Source organism: Dipodomys ordii, unplaced genomic scaffold (genome assembly GCF_000151885.1).
Source record: "Dipodomys ordii isolate 6190 unplaced genomic scaffold, Dord_2.0 Scaffold1, whole genome shotgun sequence".
Taxonomy (NCBI): Eukaryota; Metazoa; Chordata; class Mammalia; order Rodentia; family Heteromyidae; genus Dipodomys; species Dipodomys ordii.
This window is the reverse complement of record NW_012267217.1, coordinates 59485982-59501545: the sequence shown is the minus strand read 5'-3', so window position 1 is coordinate 59501545 and position 15564 is coordinate 59485982. Positions and strand designations below refer to the sequence as shown.

The 15564-nt window shown below is 38.1% G+C and overlaps 1 protein-coding gene across 1 annotated transcript in view; it reads right to left on the bottom strand.

The window, feature by feature from the left end:
- Col4a3 (collagen, type IV, alpha 3 (Goodpasture antigen)) overlaps window positions 1-15564 on the bottom strand; it is a 143463-nt gene that overhangs the window by 54729 nt on the left and 73170 nt on the right. The window contains exons 11-22 of the mRNA XM_013019908.1: window positions 13911-13973; window positions 13723-13758; window positions 11076-11117; window positions 10798-10875; window positions 8962-9024; window positions 8099-8158; window positions 6452-6496; window positions 4756-4809; window positions 3781-3822; window positions 1529-1613; window positions 508-527; window positions 347-371 (exon numbers count right to left, since the gene is read on the bottom strand). Coding sequence (XP_012875362.1) covers window positions 347-371; window positions 508-527; window positions 1529-1613; window positions 3781-3822; window positions 4756-4809; window positions 6452-6496; window positions 8099-8158; window positions 8962-9024; window positions 10798-10875; window positions 11076-11117; window positions 13723-13758; window positions 13911-13973 — 613 coding nt within the window. The remainder of the gene's footprint in view (window positions 1-346; window positions 372-507; window positions 528-1528; window positions 1614-3780; window positions 3823-4755; window positions 4810-6451; window positions 6497-8098; window positions 8159-8961; window positions 9025-10797; window positions 10876-11075; window positions 11118-13722; window positions 13759-13910; window positions 13974-15564) is intronic.

Here is a 15564-nt window from a genome sequence, read left to right as displayed (position 1 = left end):
CAAAGGAGGAGGCTACAATGCTTGATAAGAAATGTACTCACTATCTTGCCCATGTAATTGTAACCCCTCTGTACAGTATGTTCACAATAAAAAAAATAGGATTAAGCAAAAAAAAATCTATCTTTGTCTGCCATTTAAATATATTGGGATTTTTACTCCTTAAAATTTTCCTTTGAAAATCTAATAAATCTTATTTCTATTCATAACTTGTCTTAGACCAATGATTGTCTTTGGTTGGTTGGTGTTTGTTGGCAGTGCTGCATTCTAACCACTGAGTCATGTTTCCATCCCTATTTTTCTGCTCGTGGTTTTTAAGTACTGTCTTGCTTCCTGCAGGGTTGCATGCCTGGGCAGGATCCACCCACATCAGGCTTCTTGGTAGCTAGATAAGTGTGTATACCACCTATCCAGCTCTTCATTGAGAAAGTGTCTTGAGAACACTTCTGCCTGGGATGACCTCAAATCAAGATTCAACAATCTCAGCATCCTACGTACTTAGGGTTACACAGGCAAGCCACTGGTACCAGCTGCTTGGTTGAGCTTTTAAGAAAGGATTTCATTGTATAACCCTGATTGGTCTTGAACTTACTGTCCTCTTGAGAAGATACCCTCTCTCCACCTGTAGATATTACAGATATGTACCAAGTCTGGGTTTCCCTCCCTCTTTTTCTCTCATTCTTTCTTCCCCTCTTTTTCTTTCTCTTTCTCCTCCCTCTCTCTTTCATTTCTTTCTTTCCTTTCCCTCCCTCCCTCCCTCCCTCCCTCCCTCCCTCTCTCTCTCTCTCTCTCTCTTTCTTTCTTTCTTTCTTTCTTTCTTTCTTTCTTCACCCCCCTCTCTCTTTCTGGAACTTAGGGCCTTGCCCATAGTGCTCTACCACTGAGCTCCATTCTCATCCCTTTAGATCAGTGATTCTCAATCCTGGCTGTGCATTAGAAGAATTTAGGAATTGTTACAGTCTACCAGTGTTCAGGACATTCCTCCAGAAAAATAAAACCATAATCTCAAACGTGGAACCTTAATGAGGCCATTTGTGAGAATTTCCCATAAGTCAGGTATGAAACTTACTGCCTAAGAATGTTTAGATCTATAAACAATGATGACATATGTGCACATGTGGTATGAACTTACAGTGCTTGGACATATCAGTTCCAGAAGTGAGGAGAATTGGGCTTACACTCTACAATCATAATTATTAGTGTGGGAACACTCAATTTATGTCTTTTCAGGGCCTCTGTTTTCTCTTTTGTAATCCTGCTAAGATTGCTTACTTCTTGTGATCTTGTTCTCTGTCCAGAGTAGTGCAGAAATAATTTAATCAGTGTCCATGCTATGCCACTTACAAAATTTTAGTATAAAACTATGAAAATGAGGAGATGGCAAAATACACCACCACTAATCAAACATAGGAGAATTGTCTTTCCTCTCTCTACTCTGACAGTCCTAAAATTACAAGCACATGGTATCAATTACCTTAAAATAAAGACACAACAGTGATCATCAAAGGCTTCAGGAAGAAATTATCCTCACCTGGTAGGCCACGAACTCCTTTGGGCCCTGGGGGCCCTGGAATTCCTGCATCTCCCTTTTGCCAGTAAGTGTCATAATATTCTGTCTTAAAGGAGAAGGAAATGAATAAAGAAGAAGACTATCCCTTGTTCACCAAGTACAATTACTTCAATTTCTTCATTTTGTCCAAAACAAGCAATTTACTTACTTTCTTGAATCTATAGATTTATACATTATCACGAAGGTGGTAGACATGGATAAATTTAAAGACAAAGCTGATATTACTGAAATCATCATATATTTCATAGGCTTTAAACTGGAAGTACATTTCATAATACAGCCCAGTTTACATATGAGTATGTACACATTGACACTTATAGATACCTCTGTTTGCATGCATATGTATATAGAAAAGTTAAAAGTTTGTGAAACAGCTTTATGAAGTGTGAACAACTCTGATATTTTAATTCCATTCTATTTGGCTGTTTTCAAATACTGATCTTGAGGGACTAAATTTAATTCAAAATACAGTGAATGCCATTTTTTATAACTTAGGGATTCTATTGGCCTAGAAGAATTAAGGGATATTGCTTCTGTGATGCTCAGTAGATCTATTACTGGTTTTAACCATTTACTTTCTGAGCAGAATTTCTCTTCAATTTATAAAGGACTGCAAAACAGCGTTGAATTAGGATTGAATGTAAGAATACATAGTAAGCTAGGAATGCTAAGAATTCCTCTACAGTAAAATGTAAATAAATTTTGCATAGAAGTCAAAGCACTCTCTCTCTCTGTCTCTCTCTCTCTCTTTCTGTATCTATCATCTATTGATTTTTGTGCTAGTCCTAGGTCTTGAACTCTGAGCTTCTTTTCCTGAAGATTAATACTCTACCACTCGAGTCACAGCTCCACTTCCAGCTTTTTTTGGTAGTTTATTGAAGATTAGAGTCTCATGGACTTTCCTAGCTGGGCTAGTATTATGAAATGTACTTCCAGTTTAAAGCCCAGCTGGCTTTGAACCTTGATCCTTAGGTCTCAGCTTCCTGAGTGCCTAGAAGTACAGGTGTGAGCCACAGACACCTAATTCAGTGCATTTATTTTGGATGACACTGGTGCAGATGAAATTATGAAAATTTTGCTTTTTTTGTTTGACTGGTTATATTTTTGAGACAGAGTCTCACTATGTAACATAAGTTAGCCTTAAATTACAGAACTACATCTCCATGCTTGCCTTTATTTTTTTTAGACTTTGTTTTGTTTTTCATATGATGCATGGGCTAATTATTTTGCCAACTTGTAAAAAGATGAGGAATCAAGAGCCTTGTGGTTAATCATTGTATATAAACACACAAAAGCCTCCATCAAAAAATCTATAATGGCAGGTGTGCACTTACCAGGTGTTGGGCTCTGAATAGCTCATTTAATCTTCCTGATAACTCCCTAAAGCTGTTTGAAATTATCTGTAGTTCTATTACTTGAGGACCCATTATTTGGGGGACCCACCTTTATTTACTAAAATTCAGTTACTCAGCTTGGGGCTGTAAAACTGCATCTTTAACAAGATGACCCTTCTCCTTGACTCTTGCCTTGTACAATTTCCAGTCTGCACAATCAGACGTAGCAGCCTTGCTTAGCACCGTGAGACTCCCTGCTGTTAGACAGGAATGGGGCAGATGCTAGGATTCAGAGACGAAGGTCCCTTCATTCTTCTCCTAGGGCCCACGGAACAGAGAATGTGGCCTGATGGCAAGGGGGCATGCCGGGTGTTACTGTGCTGAGGAGGAGAGTACCATCTGCTGCCATGGAACTTGGGCTGAGATGATTGTTTTTTTTACCTTGCAAGAAGCCTCTGGCTGAACTTCTGCTTCCTGAAAGCTCTAGTTATAACTGGGTACAGGCAGGGGAGAGGGGAGCTGTCCCTTTCATTCTTAGGCGCCCCTGCTGTCTTTAGGACCAGCCCTCCAAGGATACAGGATTGCCTTGGGACAGTATGCTTATGCCAAGCCAAGCTTACCTTTTCCAGAGCCTGAGGGAGGCATTACTAGTGCATCCCAGGCACCAAAAAGAATGAACTAGGAATATCTATCCATTGCCAAGCAGACACATGATTGACAGCAGCTAATTTTGCTTGTTTGTTTTTTGCTCTGGTTTGATAAAAAGTTGAATGCTATCATGTCCGTCACAAGAATTGAGAAACCCTGATTCAAAACTCCCGCAGAACTTTGAAAGGCTTAACCTATTATGACATGAGTTTCATTTCTAGTTACACTTACTGGACCACGAAATCCTGGAGGGCCTGGGTCTCCTTTCCATCCCTATAGTGAAAGACAGTTACACATTACAAACACATAACCCAAGAGCCTCTGGTATATAATATTAGAATATAAATACATGCGAATATAAATGTAGATTTATTTATGTTTTAAAGCAAAATGAAAAGTTGAGCAGTAAGTTAATGCTAAAAGCAGTGTCAGTGTTTGCATAGTGTACAAATGAAAGGGGCATTCTCTATAAATTATCTCCTTGGAGAACCCTTAGGTGAGTCATGAATCCTATCTACAAAATCATGAGGAAATGATTGTTCCTGAATTGGTCCTCCAGGTCTTTTCCACACTCCCTTCACTGAATGTTCACATGCTCCACATGTTCACATTCTCACTTAGATTCTAGGCAGAGAATTCATGCTGTGGGATATAAGAAATGTTCAGTGTCCTTCCTATACCCAACCTCCTGTGTGTTAGGAGAACATTCTAAGATTCTATGAGAAATGATATCATTGAAGGATAAACCTGGAGTCTGTGCACACACACACACACACACACACACACACACACACACACACACATTTATACAGATTATTTGTACATGCCTGTAACAGTTCAGAAACAAATTATGTGGAATACACTTCACAGTCAGGTCCCGAAAGGGATCCAGGACTGAGATTTGGAATCAAAGATCCTCAAATGACAAAAAAATTACATTATAGGCCTTTTTCTAAAACCTTTCTCATGGGAAGCTAAACTTGTAGGGTCCTAAGTTAGCCAGCTTCAACTATATAGACCACTCTCAGTATTCTTCCCTAAGAACATCCTTCAAATGTTTACATAAAGCTGCCACGTCTATTATTTCCTCTTTGCAAATATCTTAAGGTGATATCTTAGTGAAGTTTGTAATTGCATTTTTTTTTCCTTTGGAAGGCAGGAAATGCCCAACCAACTAAAGGCTTATGCTATTAGGGAGGGACTTACCTTAAGTCCAACTTCACCCCTTAACCCAGGGAAGCCTCTGTGGCCCTTGGCTCCCTAAAGAAAAAAACAAAAGGGGTCAGATGTCATGGACCAAATGCTTTTATATGAAGCAAGAGCAGTCTGCATTTTTTTAATATTAAAATTTATATGCCCTTCAAATTGACATAATAGTTATACATCTTTATTCAGCATAAAAATTGTATAGCTCATACTGCATACTTGATTGTTGATCAGATCAGATTAATGAACATTTCTATCATTTCAATCATTTATAATTTTGATTGAAACCATAACTAGCTGTTAAGTAATTCTACTGTGAAGCTTTTCCTCTATCTAACTATAACTTTGAATCTGTTGACCAACATTTCCTTATCCCTCTCTCCCATTACTCTTCCCCATTTTTCTCTTCTCTACTTCTTTGAATTCCACTTCTAAATTGTTCATGGAGATTTTGCATTTTATCTGGCTTTTTTCACTTAAATGCTGATCATGCGATTCATGCATGTTAAGTAATGTGTTCCATTACTTTTATCCATTGTGAATATATACAATTATGATTCCCAGATATAGTCTTTAAATCTATAAGCATTTTTGTTAGTTTAAACTACTTAGGGAATCTCTTCATCTAGTAGGACCACCATTTTTCATTATACCAATAGCCTACTCAAGACTTAATTTTTTTTTTTTTTAGTCAGTCATGAGACCTGAACTCTGGGCCTGGGCACTGTCCCTCAGCTCTTCAGCTCAAGGCTAGCGCTCTACCACTTGAGCCACAGCGCCACTACTGGCTTTTTCTGTTTATGTGGTACTGAGGAATAGAACCCAGGGCCTCATACATGCAAGGCAATCACTCTACCACTGAGCCACCTTCCCAGACCTCAAGTCTTAATTTTTATTATCTTCAAATAGTCACACAAAGGCGTTTCAACTTAACATGTCCATTTATGTGTGCAATGTATCTTCTTGGTCATTCATTACTTCTATCCTTCCCTATCTATCTCCTCCTCAGCCATTTCCTCATTTCCTAGTTCCATTTTTCACATGTGTACATTGAGTATTATGGCTGCATTTGCCTACCATTCCTCTTCCATTCACCTCTTCTTCCTCCCAATACTGCCTCCCCACAAATCACAAGTAAAGACATGTTTCAACAACCTGCTATTCATTTTGTTAAACTGTCTATTCATTCTCCAAGTGGTTACATTATGGACTCTCACTCCTGAGTACACCACACCTCAGTCATTTTTATCCTGTACATGTCTATAACCCTGCATATGTTTATATATGCACTACTGGTAGGGACAGAAATGAATGCAACCACTGTGAAAATCAGTATGGAGTCTCCTCCAAAATTAAAAAGAAAATTATCCTAACACCACTCTTGGCTATTTATCCAAGGAATGAAAGTTAAAGATATAATGACATCATTTGCACATCCATGTTTATTGTAGCACTATTCACAATAGCCAAGTTAGGAGAAAAGTCCAGATGTCCTATAAACAATAAATGGATCAAGAAAAAAAAGGTGTGTGTGCATATACAAACAATACAGTTTTGTTTGTCTATCAAGAAGAATAAAATTATGTCATTTGCAGAGGAATATATGGATCTGGAGAAATTCTTAGCCAGGATCAGAAAGACAAAGAGCACATGTTTTCTTTCACATGCAGATGATCCACCTAAAATATAAACCTACCTCAGTGCCAGGGAAGCCAGGAGCACCATCTTTCCCAGGTTTCCCCTAAAACAAACCAAAACATGTAAATTATTAAGTGCAGATAACTGTAATAGACATAGAAAACTTAAATGCCAGGAGCACCATCTTTCCCAGGTTTCCCCTAAAACAAACCAAAACATGTAAATTATTAAGTGCAGATAACTGTAATAGACATAGAAAACTTAAATGTTAACAACCATGTTGACATCTGGTAGGAGAGTCAAAGTTAGCTGCCCCTTCCCTGGATTTTAAGAGGTAAATCCATTAATCGCAGAGCACACAATAAGCATCTTTTGCTAGGGAAGGTGGAAGCCAGTCAGAATGGCAAATTAGAGTCAAAAGAAGAAGACAGGAAGTTAACAGGTTAACTTAAACTACAATTAATGCTGGCCACCCTAAGCTTAGAAGAAAAATCAGGGAAGCATTGAGCAGAGAAGTGAGTAAGGATACAGAAGTATCAACAGCTAGTGAATTAATTTGAAATATAGTTTCTTAAACATGTTTCCATGTTTGTATGTACGTGTGTATATGTATATATTTATGTATGCATATATATGCACGATGTGTATGTATGTACGCATAGTCATGGTGTGTAGACAAACATGACTTTGAATCAACTGTTACAGTGAGGACATTTTCTGATAGAATTAAAAATTCATGCTGTCTGAATATTATTTTTTTAGGGAAATAAATTCCACATTTTCCATCATGTATTTTGTAGTGGTTTTTTTTTCTCTCTACAATGTATATGTTTATGCCTGTCCAAACTAGAGTTGGGTGTGGAGTGGGACTCTAGAGCTTCTATTTTCTCAACATCCCATTTTTGGTTACAGAACACTCATTTCCTTTGCAGATTGCTTTCCCCTCTCTCTGAGTGGTGCTGATGGGACCTCTCATATCCACAGAAACCCATTGCTCTGCTGACTCATGTAGAAACCACTGATCAATGCAAATCTTTTCCATAACCATGACTCCTGAGAAAGTTGAACCAATCAGAATGAATCCTAAGAAAATTGAACCAGTCAGCATGAATCCTCACAAAGTTGAACCAATCAGATTAATTCTATAGGTCCAGTGGGAGAAGGATACTTTCCCCTCCTATATCACTAGCCTGAAGCTTTCTCTTTCTACATAGAAGATGCTTATGTACCAAAGGATGGCATGAAACTCATCAGCAGAGAGGTGCAGAAGTGAAGTGAAAATAATGTCCCAGCTTCTAATTTCCTGAAGCCTGTTTTGGTCTTTTTTTTTAAATTTTATTTTATTTGTGAACATACTGTACAGAGGGGTTACAATTACATGGGCAAGATAATGCATACATTTCTTACCAAGCATTGCATCCTCCTCCTTTGTTTACCCTTCACCTCCCTTCCCAGCCTCCCCCCTCCCCCCACCCCCTGTTTTGGTCTTGAACTTCTCAGATACTTGAATATATAAGTCCTAAAATCTTTAATATATATATATATATATATATACTTGAATATATAAATCCTAGCACTTTTAATATATAGATTTTTTTTTAAATTCAGCTAGTTGGAGCCACGTGGACTTCTCATTCTTGCAACCAAAACAGTCCTGAGTTTCAGCTAATACAGGCCCCACAGGATGTTGAATTTCCACGCTCACCTGAGCACCAGGTTCTCCAGGAGCACCTTTTTCAGATCCATAGGATTCTCCAGGCAGTCCCTGTTTGAATTTGAATTATAATAAGCTTTATAATGATGACTGCAATTTTAACTTATTTTCTCCCTTCTGAGTATTCTAGGATATTTAAACATAGGTCATCTCAAAAGGAAATCTTATTCATGAGATTAATTTTAAAACATATGTTAAAAATTAGGTGCTACACCATTGCAACAATGAGATGTACAAATCATTATGTCAAAAAACAAACTTTGCAACTTTGGCGGGGGGTGGGGGGCAGGAGTGGCAATGAGAAGGGATGGGAAGGGGAAACAAAGGAGGAGGCAACAATGCTTGATAAAAATGTACTCATCAACTTGCCCATGTAATTATAACCCCTCTGTACGGTATTTTCACAATAAAAAAATCAGATGCTACAGATCAGTCATAAACATAAAATAGGGCAACAATTTCATATAAAAAAGGGAGAGAAAAATAATTCTAGTGTATTCATGATCTCTATGGTCAACTGTTAACCCTGCTTTAGCTAATGTTGGGATTTAAAGACAGCAGGGCACTGGTGACTCATGTCTGTCATCCTAGCTACCCAGAAGGCTGAGATCTGGAGACTGAGGTTCAAAGCCAGCCTGGGTAGGAAAGTGGGTTGGAAAATGGAGGTGTGGCTCAAGTGGTAGAGCACCAGCCTTGAGTGGAAAATTTAAGGAACAGTACCTCAGTCCTGAGTTCAAGTCCCAGTACTGGCACATACACACACACACACACACACACACACACACACACACACACACACACACACACTGTACTCTATGTATATCACGGGAATAAAGTAAATCTAAATGACCTACTGGGGGTCCAGGAGGTCCGGGTTCACCAGTAGCTCCTTTGTCTCCTTTCTCCCCCTTGAGGTCCTGCCACAAAACAATTCAGGGTCATGACAAACAAACCAAGTAAATGATATATTGATGACAGTTGGAAAAGTTCTCTGTTCAATAAACTGAATTTACTAACACTCACATGTCTGTGCTAATACAAACCAATAGCTCTTCCTGGTTCTCACATTTCATATTTCATACACAAGATTCCACGAAAACTGTGTATCAACAGGATCATTAAAACATCTTTTGAAAATCAAACTACTTTGAATTAATTTACTGAATCAGCTTTCTGTAAGCACAGTCAGATAATTTCAAATATATTTTACTTTTGCTTCTAACATACTAAAATTATTTTCTTTGGGATCAATAATTCTTTGCACAAGTACAATGATGTGATTTTTTAAATTCAGATTGTTTTGAGACTTGATCACAAGTAATTGTTATATGTTTTCCCCAATGTAACTTTTAATTTAAGAGTACCTTTAAAAAAACAACACTACTACCCTAAATTAGTTTTCCCAGGTCAAATTTTGCAAATCTAGATTTTGTAAACTTTTCCAACTATGAGTTCTTAGGTTTATTATTATTATTTTAATGGATTGCCTCTGAAAATTTAATTATTTTCTTCAGGCCATTTCTTTTACCAGCCTTCAGTGTGAGTTATTATTTTGACCATATCTGACTGCATGCTATTTTAACTCTTACTCGTTTTGTTTTGATTATTAGTATTGCATGGGGGTGAGTGATGCTACAGGGTTTCTTTTTCTCATGAAAATGCTCTGAAATTGATTGTAGCATCCAGGAGCTGGTGGCTCATGCCTGTAACACTAGTTACTCAGGAGGCTGAGATCTGAGGATTGCAGTTTGAAGTCAGCCTGGGCAGCAAAGTGTATGAGACTATTATCTCCAATTAATTACAGAAAAAAAAAAAGCTGCAAGTGGCGCTGTGACTCAAGTGATAGAGTTCTAACCTTGAGCAAAAGGAGCTCAGGGACAGTGCCCAGGCCCAGAGTTCAGGCTCCAGGACCAGAAAAAAAATGACTTGTAGCAATGGTTACCCAATTTAATGAATGTCTAAAATCCATTTATTTGTACACCGAATGAGTGAATTTAATACCGTGTAAATCATACCTCAATTAAGGTGTTAAAGATTTGTTATAACTAAGTCCTATGAAATGTATACTTTAAAAAAGTATATTTTATAGTGTGTAAATTATATCTCAATCAAGTTCTTATTTCAAATAACTAATTGGGAATTTAAAAGAGAAGGATGGTTGGTGTTCCTTAATCCACAAGAGCACAAATAACTACCTTCTCTCTTCCTCGTCCCCCTCCACCCGGTGGAAGGACTGGTAGATGTTATTGTGGGTTGATTTCCTAAGCATCAAATCCAGCTTTATGTCCTGGTCCTTCTAGCCACACTCAGTGGGAATAAAGATGCAGTGGTAAGGACTGAGCACTACAAGGTTCATGGAGTTGCAAGGCCCGAGTATCATTTGATTGAGGGATCCCTCCTCCTCCATTCAGGTCATTACCAGCTAATGACATCAGGGTCACCCTCGGTGTTAGGCACAAGGAGAAACATGGCAATGTAAGGGTGAACAAACTCAGGCTCAGGTTATTAAGTGTCTTTTCTCAGAGTACCTTCTAACATTTGCAAATAACCAGTGGAGAGGTGGGAGGAATAAAACGGAAGAGTTTTACGCTGGCCCAGGGGGCTGGGCTGAGCTGGATTTATGACTGGGCACATAAAGAGGCAAAGCCTCATCAGGACCTTATCCCTTCAACAGGAAGATGCAGCCTTACCGTTCTGTTTTCTGGGCCGGTGAGTGTCACAATAACAGTTCCTGGTGGTCCAGGAGGTCCTGTTAATCCTTTTATACCCTAAAGACAAATACACCCCAAAATGAGAAACTGAACATCATCAACATTTCAAATCTACTAGGTTTAGACCATCTGCTTTTCTAGTTTTCATGCAAGAAGACAGAGCCAATGAAAATGCATTAACTTCAAGTTGGCTAGTGAATGAACTATGGAACTTCACGTATTTTTCCCCCACCAATGAACCATAGTGATTAAATTACCCGCTCTCCTTTCTGTCCAACCACGTTATCACCCATATAACCCTGTAAGAAAAAAAATGAAGCAGTAGATTTCAAAACAAAGAATGGATTTTCCAACACTATTATAGTTCCAACATTTTAACTGAACATCATATTTCAATCTCCATCCTAGAGTATTATAGTAATGTTTCTTTTACAGGTGACAGTCTTGAGGTACTGAGGGGTTCAGAGATTTACTTAATATGCTGAATGATGACACACGATGGTGTGGAAAGGAAACTAGCAGGCAGGACATTTCTCTGGCTCAGTCACTAGCTAGGTTTGAGTCTACTGGCTTCCTGCTTCTGATGACCACTTAGTGTCCTGAGTTGGCTGCTTAACTTCTTCATGCCCTAGTTCTCTCATCCTAAAAATAAGAGGGATGTGTGTCTGGGCCTCAGGACCTTGAAATGCAACACATAATCAAGAAGCTAAGAATGGAATGCCACTATTTGTTTAGTGACAGGAAAGAAATCTAACATGGATAATTTCCCCTCACTGAAGTCGGTTGCTATGGTTTGAATCCCCACTGCAACACGGATTGAAATTTAATTGCCAAACCATCATAAGGTTTTTAAGAGTTGGCACCAGGTGGTGCTTTAAGATGTGAAGGGATCCACTCATTCATGGATTAAGAAATGAATTACAGTGGGAGTGGCTATCTTACTGTCTCTTATTATGGGATGACCCTGTTGTCCTGGGCTTTGTGGTCTCCATTAGCAAGACAGCCCCCTTGGGATGTAACTCTTCTACATCAGACCTCCCAGCCTCTAGAATTGTAAAGACTAAATTATTTGTGAGATAAAATACTCAATCTCCTGTTCAAAAAGAAATATATTCTTTTTATTTTTAAATAAGTTTTTTTATTGTGAAAATACTGTACAGAGAGGGGTTACAATCACACGAGCAAGGTAATGAGTATATGTCTTATCAAGCATTGTTGCCCCTTCCTTTGTTTTTTCCCTACCATCCCTTCCCTCCCATCTCCACAACTACATTCCTTCCCTCTCTCCCCCCACCTAAATTGTAAAGTTTGTTTCATTTTTCGACATAGCGTCTTGTACATCTCATTGTTGCAATGGGTCAACCTGTATCCCCATTTAAATAATTTGTTTTTTTCCTTCCACTCCCCAAATTATACCAACATCAAATACAGTGAAAACAGGGGTTATATTGTGGGGGAGGGACATACAAAGCAACAAAAAAAATCACGTGATACCCTTATAAATACATTAGAAACAACAGCAAGAAAGAAAAAACCACTTGTGTCCTTATCTTGGGGATCATTTTGTTTAACATCATCTTATCTGACCTTTTCTGCTTGTCTCAGATATATACCAGTCATTGCAAATAAGGGAAACCATTGGACCTATATAAGAAATGTACTCTTTTCTGGACTTTTGTAACTGTAACCTCTCTGCACATGACCTTTATAATAATAATTAAAAAATCATTTAACTAGGGATACAGGTGGACCCATTGCAACAATGAGATATACAAGTCGTTATGTTGAAAAACGAACTTTACAATTTTGGTGGTGCGGGGAGGATCAGGTGGGGGGGGGATGGGAAGGGATGGGAAAGGGAAACAAAGAGGAGGCAACAATGCTTGATAAGAAATGTACTCGTTATCTTGCCCATGTAATTGGAACTCCTCGGTATGGTATTCTCAAACACACACAAAAAACCCCTTAACCTATAGCATTCAGTTATAACAAGAAACAAGCTAAGAAATTAATCAACCCATCATTAGAACCAATAACACTTTTTTTTTTGTTCTGTCATGGGGCCTGAACTCTGGGCCTGGGTACTGTCCTTCAGCCCAAGGCTAGTGCTCTACCACTTGAGCCACAGCGCCACTTCCAGCTTTTTCTGTTTATGTGGTGCTGAGGTATTGAACCCAGGGCCTCATGCATGTAAGGCAAGCACTCTACCATTGAGCCACCTTCCCAGCCCTAAGAATCAGTAAACTTATTTTATGCTCTTGACTATGTGGATTCACTCCCTCTGTCTCCCAGTGGTCTGGAAATTGCAAAGGAATCAAGAGACTTTAAATCTTAGCTCTGCCATTCATTCAGTATCACTGAGTATGCATGTATCTGTGTGTGTGTGTGTGTGTGTGTGTAAAGTAATACATGTGAAATCACCTTGGTAATACCGTATATATGAGGCCACTCACAGAATAAGAAACATTATGCCTCGGTAATAATTTCCTGGTGGGGCATAGCCTCACAATATTTTGTGTCTTTAAACTAACAATTAGTCTTTTAAAAATAGATACACATCAAATACCCAGCTTGATGAGCACAATATGTAGTCATCTTTCATTTACTAACATAAGATGAGGTAGACTTTGTGAAGAAACCCACTATGAAAATGTATAGGATAAACTATTGGGTAACAAGGAGGATTATTAAGGATGGAAGACCTATGCATTGGAAACATTGCCTTTTTTCTGATAGGAAGTTCTTCAAAAGAAGTAAGATTTACTAGCTTCCTTTACTTCTCTGCGAGGAATCTTTATGAGTTCCAGGAATGTGCTCATAGCAATCATGTGAATGAGCAGGTTGGAATTGTTTTTTGATGAGTTAATGTGTTCTGACTGATAAAATATAGGAAATATGGCTGACCTTAGGTCCTCTTGGTCCTGGAGCTCCTGGAAAGCCCTAGGAAAAAATCCACAAATTAAGATTTAAAAAGAGTAATAATACTACAAAATTCTAGTAGGAAGTACACACAGACAGAAAACTTTCCAAAATTTTTTTTGTAGTAATTGATTCATTTCTGGAATCTGCAGAAACAGTAGCTTCATACTCACAAAGATTCCGGGAGGTCCTGGTGGGCCAGGAGGTCCTGGAAATCCAGGAGGGCCTGGCAAACCCTGCAAATTAAGAAAATAGTAAGAAAAATATTACTAGTGTGTCTTACCTAAGGACAAAGTCAATTAGTTAAATGCATTAAATACTTCAACAAAATCTTAAGTGCATAATGCCTTCTCTCCCACTGTCTGCAGTTAGTGATAACAAATGCCAAAAACTGTGATGTCATGTATAACAGCTGTCAGGACCATCCTGAGGCTGCTATTTATAGGGAGATGGTTCCAACACACTTTTATTTTTATTATAAACATGATTTACAGAGGGGTTATGGTTACATATGTCAGAAAATTTTTTTGTCACACCTTCCCTAGCTTTCTCACAATTTTCCCTTCCTTCCCTTCCTCACAAGTTGCATAGTTCATTTTCAACGTAGTGTTTAATGAGTGCCACTGTTGTATTTGTTTACCCTTTGTCCCACCATTTCTGTGCTTCCCCTTACTCTCCTCAAAATAGATAGACTTACAAACAAGACAAAAGGTACAGAAAACAAAAACAGTGACAAAGGAAAAGAAAACTCTCTTGTTTCCATTTCTTGGAGTTCATTTGGATAAATATCATTTTATATGATCATATGCACATAGATATTAAGCTTTTGTGATCCTCTCTTTAAAATATCCTCTTTTGGTCTGTGTGTATGTCTAGAGACCTGTATAATTTATTATGTCCATGTGTATTTTTTTTGGTCTTTTACCATCCAGTATGTTTATTTGCAGATTTGGGCATTTATCCAATAGAGTACAAACAAAGCCACACTAAAGCTACCAGCACAACCATGTTCACTGCAGCATTATTTACCACTGACAAGATATAGAATCAACCCAGATGTTCCTCAGTGGATGAACAGATCAAGAAAAGGTGGTATATATATATATATATATATACACACACACACACACACACATACACACAATGGAATTGTACTCTTCCACCAAAAGGAATGATGGTGTATCATTGGTAAGGAAATAGGCTTGGAAAAACTTACATTAAGTGAAGTAATCCAGACCCAACTAAATCACAGGCTGCATGTTTTCTCTCATTTGTCACACTTTCTTTAGGTTAGATATTTTCAATATTTTGCTATCCTGTTTCTCTTTTTCTTCTCCTTTTCTGTACTTGGTCAATCATGTTCCTCTAGGACATCCTCCTGCTCAGAATCCTCTTTCTCTAGATATCTGTATGACACAGTCCTTCCTTTTCCCCCTTTATGTAGTTAGCCTCTGCCTATTTAAACTCACTCACAAATCATCTTCCAAGCGTGCCTTTCCTGTAGCTGCTTCCCTGAATTGTTTTCCATCTTACCATTTCATTACTAACATATGACAGATTTTTAAGCTACATATTTTTTCTGTTTCTTTATTAAAATGCAGACTTTATGAAAGTGAGGATTTCTTGGAAGTATTATTTTTGGGGGGATTGATCAGTGTCCTGCTATAGTCTAAACTCTAGAAATAAATATGTATTGCAACATAACTGGCATCTAATAAATATTTATTATAATGATGACACAAGGATTAGCACACAGGTGGCATTTAAAGGATGTTGCATATCCAGGATTACTACTGTCTCCTTCTTATGATTTCTTGATTTCAGCAT